The following is a 12,253-nucleotide window of genomic DNA, read 5'->3' on the forward strand; positions in this document are numbered from 1 at the left end:
GAATCAAGGCAGCCCAAGTCAGAGAAGTCAGTTGTAAACACACCACCCCACGCGCCTCAGCCCTGACTCTGGGCACCTCAGGCCTACAGAGAACATCTGCCAACTTCTACTTCCTGCAACCACAGGCGGACCGAGAGCCTGGCTGCCTTCTCCTCAGAGACTAAAGCACTTGTAGGGTAAGGTATTGGAGGGCCGAGGGGAGAGCTTCAAGCCAATTATTCATCATATTTATAAACCTTTAGAAAGGCCAAACGGTGGGAAATTCTTCGCTATAATCAATAAAACGTCACGAGACAATGTCTTAGGGCAAAACGGGAGCTGGGAAGGGGGTGTGCAATTCATCCGACCCCGAACACCTTCTGCTGGAATAAAAGTAGCAGCCGAGCCAAGAGAATTTTAAATTATACTTCTCCTGAAGAAAAAATGATTTCAAAGGGACTCCAGGGGGTCAGCGCGCTGTGGTAGTGATTGGGTCCGTGCCGGGGGACTCACTGTGTGGCCGGGTATGGGCCTTTCTCTCTCTCTCTATGGAATTATCATCCCCTTTCAAAATAGAAGAGATTAGGACATCTGCCCACGGTCCACCCCAGCAAAGGTGGGAGGCAGGAACATAAGCACTGCACTCTACAGACGCCAGCTGACTTTCATATTTACTCGAGTTTCAGTATCCACACGCACTTCCCCTGTACTTACCCTCAGAGGGGAAAAAGTCACCTGGCCAGTTCCGCTGAGTCACAGAAGCTGTGTTAGGCAGAGATGGGCAGGGTGCCTCAGAGAGGCTGGGTGTGAAATAAACACGGACACCATTTTGTAATCAATGATTTTTATCTTTGAAAATGGAAGCAAGTCTTTTGACAGAGTAACGATGGCCGCTCTATAAGAGCCGATCTAGGAGTAATTCACTGGTTCTCCTCTGGGATAGCACGGCTTTAAAACAGACAAACAAAAAAACACAAGACAAAACAGGAAAGAAAAAACCCACAATGCTGCAGGCACCGATCTGAGCCTGGCTGGGCGTCCATTCATTAAATCAGTCACAGGCTACAAACTAAGACCACGGTGACATTCCTGCCCTCCCTCTTCTCCTCGGGCCACATGCCTTATGGTGTGTCACCACTGTCAACGACAATTCCGTTTACTTAATTAAATATGAGACCAGAACCTTAAAACATTCTGAATCTTAAACATGAAGGTCCTCAGCAGATTACGTTGATAAAGAAACATATACAGGTTTGAATATAAGTCACTGTAATTATTGTTTCCTTCACATCTTACTATCCACTTCAATATTAAACACACACACACACATACACACACACACAAAACCCTATCAAATGTTCAGATGCCCTGAAATTGTGGAGACAGCAATCTCAGTATAGGTTAAGCACGCGGTACCTTTTCTGCAAGGACATTAACTGCAGCTCTGCTGACCACCATGCAAACCCACAACCACAATCCCCAGCCTCCACCCTGATCCCCTGTACAGACACTTCCAGCCAGCCCCATCCCCACACCAGCACAGGCATATGCAAAAGAGTCCCTCATGGTCCCCATGGCATTAGATATTTCTCGGGCAAGCACTCAACCCTTCCAAAACAGAGGGTTCTTACGTCTTGTTTCCCAAGCATGCAATATGAGAAAGCTGGAAATCGGGGGAAGTTCAGTGAACCCAGGAACAGACAGGTGGTCAGAGCTGTCCCTGGCCCTGCAGGCTGGGAATCTCTGGGAGAGCTGAAAGGCGTGCGTTTGTGCAGTGGGCACAAATGGACACGTTTTTAGTCAGAGCTGCAGCAAGGTCTGCGCTCCAGGTCTTGCTTCTTTCTAGACCATTCTCCTCAGTCTCGACATTCAACAGCACCCTCTGGCCTCATCTGTCTGAATGTGAATTAGGGCTGAAAGGCAGGAAGGAGGAGGAACGACTGGAGGGAGCCCTGAGCGAGGAGGTTACGCACACGTGAGGAAGAGGAAAAACGGAGCTGTGTGAGTTAAAGGAGAGCCACACCTTTCTTCAGGACAGCACGGGGACAGCAAGGGACAGGCAGGAAAATAGGATTGCCCTGGGCTGACATGCCCCCCCCCAGGCGCCCCAATTTTGAGTCTCTGCCACTGTACTCAAGAGTTAGGCAAGCTGCTGATAAGGGCAAGAAGGAACTGGACACCCTGTGTACATCTTCTTGTCCCGGGCACCCTTGTCAAGTATTGACCAGAACCTGAAACACGATGCTTAACGTGATGAAGGCAATCGATTCTATGTGTGTAACAAAACTGCAGAAACACGTGCTAATTTGGGTTAGATTATAATCATCGGAAGTACAGGATAACCAAAAAGCAAAACTCTGTTCTGGTACAACCACCCAATTTCTAGAAGAAAGAAAGGAAGAGAGACGATATGAAGTTTTTTGATCAGAAGACTCAATGAAATGAGAAGGGGGTGGCAATACGGGTCCATGTGATTTTTTAAATCTTCCTTCTGCACAGGCACAAAGATGACCAAGGTTGTGCTGCAATGGAGCCGGCACGACGTGGCTACTGCTCTGATTGTTCTCAGAAGAACATTTATACAAAATAATATCTTATCTTCATTTAGTTTATAAACATACACAGTGCTGTCCCTTTCAAATTAAGGAAAAAAAATAAAACCACACACAAATACTGCAAAGTAGCAAAATACAAATGGAAAAAAAAAAAGCTACTTTTGGTTTTGGCAACATTAAAAAAAGAAATATAAAAAGCAATGTGGCATTGGTCCCTATTTGTAAAAAAAAGGGTACTTGGGCACGACACTGAATCAGACTTGGTTTGTTTTCTAAAATTCGGAATTATCTGGGATTTTTAAAAGTAGCACTTTTGTCTTTTAAAAGTTCAACGAGTCACACGTAACACTTAAAACATCAAAAAAGCCTTTTGAGAAAAAGCTCGGCTTTTCAATTACGTTTTGTTTCTGCAAATTGGGGAGACGAATTGGGCTCTCATTGGAATGTGGCTTCTCGCTGGTCGACAAATCTGAGATGGGACGTCTCCAATGGCAGTGCCGCCCTGTCCCTCCCAAGGACCACACCAACAACCAGCTACCAAGCGCAAAGTCCTTGCTCCCGTGTTTGGAAGGGTGGGGTGGGACCTTCAGGCTGCAATCTTCGCCATCTGCTGTTCTAACTTGGAAATGCGCTCATCTTGATTGCAGATTGTGTCTTTTATGGATTTGATCTCTTTTAAAATCTCATCCAGCTTGGCTTCATTTTGCTAAGAGAACAAACAAAAGTGGGGGCGGGGAGAGGCAGAGATGACTTAAAAGCAGTTAACCAGTTCAACACAGTTGAGGACAGACACCCTCGGGACACAACTGAGCTGGTGGGCAAGACCGAGTCCTTCCAGGCTGCCCTCTAGCCCAGCCACCTCCCAGCACTCCACTCCACCAGGAGGATTTCTACTTGACCAGGGAGAAGGATGACTCCTTCCAGAGGCCAGAGGACTCTGGCCATGCCCTCGGGGGTCCTCCTTGGGAGCTAAGTCCCTGCCCTGCTTGCCCCAACCCCCAGCTGGCTCTCCCCTTCCACAGTGCACCTGTGACCCTGCACTCTCGTGATGCCCTAGGTCTCTACCTATAACAGAGATGGGTTTAACTGTCTTTGGGGAAAGAGAGTCAGGAAGAAGCCCAGGGCTTCTGTGCACGCTCAGAGACAGTGGCAGACTGATATCTACTGTGGTCGTTATAAAAAACTGAGCTAAAGGAGCCAACGTGACCACACATTCCTAACTGTCACGTGACCCAGGACTTCTCATAAGCAGTATATAGCGTCATTCCCTGAAAACCCATCGCCTGTAAAAGACTTTCACAGGTGGGGCAAGTTCGCTGAGGCTATCAAGAGGACAAGGCCCAAGCCGGCTGGCACTTCCCTCAAACTCAAGTCCTTACCACACTGGCCGTGTCTGTGGTTTTCTTGGGGATGTTTATCAGGTCGCACTTCTTGTTTGCAGTGGGCTTGTTATCTAGAATGTTCTTCTTGACCACCTTGAGATCCCTGTTTTTGCCTGGAATGTATCCGTGCTTCAAGGAGATGAGGATTGGGTCTGCGTTCTTCCCCTCAAACCACTCTTCTGCTTCTAGTGCAGCTTCTGGCCCTGCTGTGTCAGGATACAGGTCATCTTGGAAAAGGTCAGACTAGGAGAGATAGGAAAACCTTAGATAAGGAAGAAGGAAGGTCGGGGATTTTTTTAAAAACTTCAACTGCCTATAAAACTGGGCACTCACCTTCCTGGGAACAGTCATGATAATGGGCTCGCACTTTCTCTCATGAAGTTTGAAGAATCTTCAAAGGGGACATGAAGGCAAAGTTACATTAAGTGAAATAAGAGGCTTAGTAACAGGGTTAACGACAACTGGATTTTCCACAGTACTGCATGGGGGTATGAAATGCTTCTCTGCCCATCACCTCATTTGATCATCCTGGGGAGTAGGTAGATCTTAGTGTTCCCATTTTACCGACAAGGAAACAGAAGCCAAGAGTAACAATGCTAGGACATGGCAGACTAAGGACAAGAACCTCAAGTAGAGGTCTGCCCATTACACTGATAAAACCTGTTGCCACTGAGTCAATTCAGACTCATAGTGACCCTATAGGTCAGAGTAGAACTGCCCCATAGGGTTTCCAAAGAGCAGCTGGTAGATTCAAACTGCTGACCTTTTGCTAAGCAGCTGAGCTCTTAACCACTGAGCCACCAAGGCTCCATAAATCCCAATTATCTGGGGGAAGATCAACTGTGGTGGATATAACAACAACAATGGTGATGATTCATGTGTACGAAAATTAACGTGTCAACAGACAGGAGAAAACCAACGCCTAGAGATGAGATAGTATCTTTGTAAGAACAAAGATGACTTTTAAAAAAGAAAAGAGAACAAACCCAGGAATTAAAATTTTGGCATCCGAGAAAACCACCACTGTGCCTAAAACTCAAGAAAAATGTGAAACTATCCAAAACTTGGAAAGAGTGGGAATGTGCACCAGTCTGCACTGTGACGTGGGAAAGGCAAACAAACAGTTCCTAACTTGGAAAAACAATGAGACAACACTTTCTATTGCATCCTATAAGACTAAACAAACAAATTCAAACAACAACAAAACCAGAAACTGCTGCTCTTGCCAAGTCGCTGGCAAGGCCATGCTGGTTTTTTTCTGTCACAACACGGAATCACCAAGAGTTCCCTCTCCAGTTCCTGGCAGGAGAGTAAAACACTCCGGCCAGCCCACCAGATGGAACGGCAGGAACTCAGCGGGGAGAAGTCAGCAGAGATGGAGGTGCTGCTGGGGAGGTGTTCCCTGGATTCACGAGTTTACATGAGAAGGGTTACTGTCATCTCAAACACCCAAAGCCAGTGGGCCCTGTTGCCACTAGAAATATGTAGCCTTTGGTGTTTGAAAAGGGATAACACGATCCAGGCACGAATCTAGTCAAGCCAGCCTGCAGGTTACGGATGTGTTGCTCCAATATGTCAGGGACACAAATGCTTAAAGTAGCTGCGGTTGGGAAAGGTGTTGGAAAACCATAGTCATGTTGTAAAGAACTGATCCTTGAAACCGGCCTATTCACTATTTCAACCAGAGAGAGCCAACAAAGAAACCAAAAACATTTTAAAAGACAGGTTTAATGAACACTCTGCAGTCAGCAGAGTGGTGGAAAAGACTGACCTGGGTTTGACTTCCAGCTGCACTACCGTAACCCCTGGGGCATGTGACAACTTCACCAAGCCTCAGGTTCCTCATTCGGAAAATGGGGATAAAAAAACAGCTACCTCATCTGGTTGCTGAATGCAGTGCCTAACGTATAATAAGCGCTCAAGAAACAATAAATAGGAAGTGCCCTGAACTATTATCTGTTACATACGGCCTTTTAAACTTTTAGATGATACGTAAAATATATGTGCTCACAAATATTGTATATAATCTTAAACAAGTTCACACTGAACGGATTTTGAGCCACATTTTGGTTAATCTGGTTTAAGCCACAGTTCTGGATTATCTGTAACCAGCTTTCCGTCACGACTCCAGCTATTACGGTCATTGGACATATTTAAAAACAAAACAACAATGACAAAAAAAAAAAATTAATATTTTTAAAAGGTGTATGAAAAGTCTTTTATTTTTAAAGACTGAAATATAATTATTTAAAGATGTGACCAGAAGAGCAAACTTGACAACATGCCCATATAAACGTGTGCTATGACCTCATGTCCGATGGTGCAATACTAATTATTCTGATGCTTTAAAATGGCTGGTGGTCACTGATCATCATTTTGGTGACTAGTATGAGGAAAAAGCCTAGCCATTAGGAAGCCCACTAGGCATTATGAAATACGTTTTTTTTTTAATCTACAGTAGTACACCAAATAAACACACTGCCGTTGAGTCGATTCCGATTCACTGCAACCCTATAGGACAGAGTAGAGTTGCCCCATAGGGTTTCCAAGGAGTGGCTGCTGGTGGATTAGAACTGCCAACCTTTTGGATGGCAGCCGAGCTCTTAACCACTGAGTTACCAGGGCTCCAAAGAGTAGCAGAGAGAGGTAGAAATTACACAGCACAGCTGAACTTCCTAAATGAAGGTAACTAATGCCCTGCTGTCGCCGTTGACTTGTCTAGGTTAGAATTAGTGGGGTCCAGAATCCAATTTAGAACCTGGTTCTTTGCCCTGCAGGTAGGAAACCACCCCTCAGTTCTGTCTGAGGGACAGCCTATCCACTCGCTGCTTGTCTTCCAGGGGGATACTGGCCACAGGCCCAGCTCGAAGACAAGAAATGAAGGTTTCACTATTTAAGTGCGAGATAAACCCGGGCTAAGTCTCTTAACCTCTCACCTGAGTTATATAATCTGAATAACGAAGGGGGACATAGTTGGATTAAATGATCGTGAAGGGTTCCTTCCTGCTCTAAAAGTCTACATTTCTAAAAATGGGCAAGAAAGGAGATATTAATTCTATACCACACACGCAGGGGTGGAAAGACTTGACTCTCGTGTTACACAGATGACACAAACAATTTGAATACCGTAGATACCAATTCTTTACCTGGCAATCTCACATTTGTTCACATCCAGCCCCCTCTTGGGCATGTACCCCATTCCTCTCTGAGGCTCTTTGCTGCTGAAGGTGTTGAGGTAGTGGACATATGGGGACTCATCCGTGATCTCGAAGTAGCGGATACTGCTGTCGCCCTGGGAGAAAGCGGAGATGAGTTTGGAGCTTAACGTTAATAGAAGCGTCTTGTCTCAGTGGGTGTCTCTCTCCCTTGTAAATCCAGCATTATCTGGGACCCTCTACTGTGGCTGACCTTGTCTGCCTTATCATGAGGCTTGCCTGAGATATATGACAGTTTCTCTTCCTCACAGAACAAACCCTCACTCATCAAAGACAGCGTGCTCTGTAAATGGCGGGCTCCCTCTGCCTCCTCTGGAAGCTCCGACTTTACTCCACTAAGCCCAGGTGCGAGGTTATAGGCAAGGCACAAATGTTAATGCCGCTGCCAAACAACTACATCACCATTTAATCTCCACAAGCAGCTACGAGGATCACTGAGAGCACAGTGAGTTTTCCTGAGTACTCCTTCCCTGGCACAGCGCAGTGCCATTCAAAGCCCCGAGGGGCACTAACGCCAGACAATCAGATGATAACAACAGTGAGATTTTTTTCCAATTAAGAATTTTTATTGAGTATCCTTTAACCTTGAAAGGTAGTATTATCTCATTGCAGTGTGTAAAATTCTATGACTATCTTGCTTAGAATGGTCAGGTGTTTTTGGAAATCTGAAGCATATGCTAGTCTCTCAAAGGTTAAATAATTATCACACAGTTAAACCAACCTGAACAGCACTCCTGTCTGGTGGAGGGAATATATGTATCAGCAAGAAAATGACATAAATCGTTGTTTCCATGATTTAAACATCTAAAGAACTGGAAAGGAAGCTAAACATCCTCTTCATTTTCTGCCTACCCAAAATCATTTTCCACCTGATGTTGCGAACATCTGGGTAACCCACTCCTTGTTTCTTCTGATGCAGTCTAAGGCAGCAACTTTGAGGCAGGTGTACTTTGCAGATGTTAACATCTGCCATAAAATGATGTGCCAGGTAACAGACAAGATCTCAGTTTCCAAGTAACTGACCTATGACAATGTAAAGCAGGCCCACAGTGTGGTCGCTCAACTGTGAACAGAAGTAAAGGCCACACAAACTGCCATTTCACATTAATGTTAGCATTTTACCCAGCAAGGGGTAACTAACAGGTTTGGAGAAATGCAGCCACAGCTCCATTTTTTAGAAAGGAAGAAATAAACACGGCCTTTATTTGCAGGGAGCCCTGGTGGCGCAGTGGTTAAGAGCTTGGCTACTAACCAAAAGGTTGGCAGTTTGAATCCACCAGCTGCTCCTTGGAAACCTTATGGGGCAGTTCTACTTTGTCCTACAGGGTCACTATGAGGCGGAATCAACTTGACGGCAACAGGTTTGATTTTTTTTTTTTTTTTTTTTGCAGAGAATGTGATTTTCTACATAAAGAAAAAAAAGAAAAAACTACTAGAACTATGAGTTTATTACCAAGAAAGTAGGATAAAAGGTCAATATAAAAAAATGTATCAGTTGTATTTCTACAGACAAACAGTGAACAAGCAGGGGCTGCAATTAAAAAAAAATATGTTGGCGAAAATATACTTAACCAAACATACGCCCATTCACCCTTTTCTACATGTACAGTTCAGTGACACCGGTTACATTCTCTGCACTGTGTCCCCATTCTCACTATCTCTCTACACATACTGTTTCACCACCATTAACTTAGACTCTTTGTCCCCTAAAAGTCTCTCTGTTTGAGTTATTGCTGTCAATTTGATCTCACACAGATAATTCTTTTCAAGTGCACACCGCTCAAGGTGAATGTTCTGTACTCACTGAGCTAAATTTTCACCTATACAAAATACTAAGGAAAACTGAAGCTGCAAAGGATTATGGAATTGAGGTTACTGTCTACTAAACCGAAATCCTCACCATAAAAATGCCAATAGTTTAGTTAGTCGGAGATCATAAGGCATGAGAAAGGTTTTTTGAATTCAGCATGGAGCCCTCCTGTAACAGCTATCACCACCTAAAATTCTGGTCAGACCACATATTTTCAGGTTCAGGGTCCTAATACTGAACTTCAAGAACAAAAACCCACTGGGGGGTCTCTGAGGCCCTCAAATCTCACAACCACAAAGCTCTGGTCTCGTCACCAGTCCATGCCTTGTAGTAATTAGTACGTAAACGGTAATCTAGGCTACCCAATAGATTTCAGCATTAGCTGTGGCAAACGGGTTACCTACCTCTGATACCAGTAATGGACAGTGAAAATACAAAGTCACCAACCTCGTAGCACGCTAAGGTGAACACAAACCATTGGCAGGTCCTCTTTCTCCCACTAGAGCACCCCAAGCACCCGTCTCCCCACCACCGTTTCCCAACTGCCCCGCTCTGTCCTGCTCAGTCAGAAGCACTGAGCACAGCATGCTATTACGGCACAACTGCCCAGGACCAAAAGTTCCAGTCTCGAGACCTACAACACACTGAAATTATCTGTCCTCATCTTAGCTCAAAACACACAGGCACAAATTAGACAAATTCAGACAAGGAAATGATACAATACACTGGTCATCTTCTAAATCTCTGAGGGGCAGACTGCTCTTCCCGGATTAAATTTCACACCTGTAAGGACGACCGCTTACCTTGCCACATAAGTAAATGATACTTGTGTCAGGGTCATAGAAAGGCAGCAACACCCCATTGCTAGTGTCCATTTCATGAAGAGCAATTGGTTCTTGCATATTTTTCTGGAAAAAAAAATTTTTTTAAAAGATGAATTTTTATAACCTTGTTATGTATTCCTTTATGCTTGAGTTAGCCATGTTCCTAGACCTCTCGTTTAAATCATGAATGTGTGAACAAGGCACATGTAATACTCACGCATGTAAAGACTAACGGGGATACTAACTGGAACCTGACCTGCCGCAAATGTTGTCGACCACATAACGAACGGCTATGTCAGTGTGATGCCGTGAAAAGATGAGAGCACCCTTCTCCTCTGTGACTATCTCATTTTTCAAAAGTACCTTTTTTTGCATCATAAAATAAACACATGCTTTTTTTTTTTTATGGTAGAAACTTTTAAAAATACAAAGATATCAAGAAGAAAACAAGATTATCCCATATTCCACGATCCCACAATCCAGATATAAGCACTATGACCATTCTGGTCTATTTGCTTCTAACACACATAAACACAAATGGGGCTCGCACCATGTATACGGTTTAGCATTCTTCTTCCCACTTATGCGATTATGAACATTTTCCCAAGCACGACTAGTTTGATTTAGACATTTGATCATATTCTTCATAAAATATAACTAAGGTTAAAACTCATTTCCCGAGTCTAAAACATTGGATTCTTTTTAAAAAGACTCCTTGGGAGCCCCAAGAATGCATTTTGGAAATACATTTACCAAAAAGTCTCCAGGGAGGATGAGAACTTGACATCCAATTTATGATAAGCAAAAATTTATGACAGCCTCAGAAAAGTACACTAAGAGTCCTACCACCCACTTCTAAAACAAACAAAAAACAGAAAACCAAACCCATCATCCTCCACTGGGGAAAGCTGTGGCAGTCTGCTTCCGTAAAGATTTACAGCCTTGGAAACCCTATGGGGCAGCTCTACTCTGTCCTATAGGGTCATTATGAGTTGGAATCAACTCGATGGCAACAGGTTTTTTAAAAAAGTCTTTACAGAAGCAGGCTACTGTGGAATGAATGGTGGGTTCGAATGTCCAACCTTTCGGTTAGCAAGCAGTGCCACCATGGCTCCTTATAATTCACTTACTGACCCTAAGACCCACTCAGAAAAGAGAAAGCTCAAGTGGCAAACATGCAGAAAGGCTGGGTAGGGGCGTACCGGATTCCAGAGAGCCAGCTGCCGCTCACTCATGCGGCTGAAACCAGTAGTGAAGACATTCCCATCAGCCAGAAAGATGGCTCTCATGGGTCTTGCTCCTTCATGTGCTTTCTCCTTCTCCTGGGAGAGAGAGCAAAAAGGCACATTAGACACATTCAAACTGCAAGAAGGAAAATCGGCTGGGGCAGGGGGACTCAACTACATCCCAGGCATCATTCACGTTCACCCGGGAGAGTCGGTGTTAACCCCCTGCCCCTTTTAGAGATGAGGAAATAAAGAGACACTAAGTGATTCGCTCCAGGTCCCTCAGCTACTTAATTTAATGAGCAAAAGTGCCAGGATTTGACTCAAAGGCCTCACTCCTTCTACCACACCCTACTGCCAACCAAGTCCATGCACTGCCAAGATAAAACACAGGAAAGGACCTTGCCCAGTAAATGTTTCTCAAGAAGGTTAAGAGCCTGAAGGTTGGACACTTCCTGCAATTTCTGCCAATTTCATAGGAAAGAAAAGTCCAGTCTAGCTAAGCACTTCTTTAACCTCATTTATTCAGTGAGAATGTACCAGGTCCTACCCTCGGGAGGAGGCCGGTGGAGTACATGAGACTGCCTGGAATGCACTTTGCATGGGGCTGGGCTAGTCGTAGGTGATCAATAAGCATTAGCCCCATCAGCCCTTTAGAAGTCATACTGCCAAAGAACAAACACATTTTAAAGAAGGGTAACTGCAGGCTGAAGAGAGGGATTTTTGGGTTCAGTGTTGGCACTTTCAACCCTGACTAAAGACCCCCGAGACCCATATTTTGTCACGATCTGTATTTTGTTGAGGCCCAGTTTGCGTGACAGAAACAACAACACCGAGCTGATAAGGAAACCTGTTGCATAGTCTTAAATTTATTTTATTTTTCATTGTGGAGAATATACACAGCAGAACATACACCAACTCAACAATTTCTGCATTTACAATTGAGTGACACTGATGACATCCTTCGAGTTGTGCGAACATTCTCACCCTCCTTTTCCAAACTGCTCCTCCTCCAGTGGCAGAAACCCCCTGCCCCTAAGATTCCTATCTAACCTTTCAAGTCACTGTCATCATTTTGATTCTACACAGATAGTTTTTAAAAGAGCACAATGCTCAAGGCAGACATTCTTTACTAGCTAAGCTGAGCTATTGTTTGCATTTTTGTGAGGCACCTTCACAGTCATTGCTGGAGCAGGGTGGCGACTCAATATTCAGTCCTGAACCTTAAGCCCAGGAATGCAGCAAACTGGTTTAGCTGATCC

General features: G+C 44.5%; 1 protein-coding gene across 1 annotated transcript in view; it reads right to left on the reverse strand.

The window, feature by feature from the left end:
• Nucleotides 1-806: 806 nt before the first annotated feature.
• Nucleotides 807-12,253, reverse strand: part of CORO1C (coronin 1C) — an 87,782-nt gene continuing 76,335 nt past the window's right edge. The window contains exons 6-11 of the mRNA XM_064272323.1: nt 10,968-11,087; nt 9,745-9,849; nt 7,063-7,208; nt 4,250-4,307; nt 3,914-4,159; nt 807-3,240 (exon numbers count right to left, since the gene is read on the reverse strand). Of these exons, the coding sequence (XP_064128393.1) occupies nt 3,121-3,240; nt 3,914-4,159; nt 4,250-4,307; nt 7,063-7,208; nt 9,745-9,849; nt 10,968-11,087 (795 nt within the window). The 3' untranslated portion in view covers nt 807-3,120. The remainder of the gene's footprint in view (nt 3,241-3,913; nt 4,160-4,249; nt 4,308-7,062; nt 7,209-9,744; nt 9,850-10,967; nt 11,088-12,253) is intronic.

Source organism: Loxodonta africana, chromosome 19 (assembly GCF_030014295.1).
Source record: "Loxodonta africana isolate mLoxAfr1 chromosome 19, mLoxAfr1.hap2, whole genome shotgun sequence".
Lineage (NCBI taxonomy): Eukaryota > Metazoa > Chordata > Mammalia > Proboscidea > Elephantidae > Loxodonta > Loxodonta africana.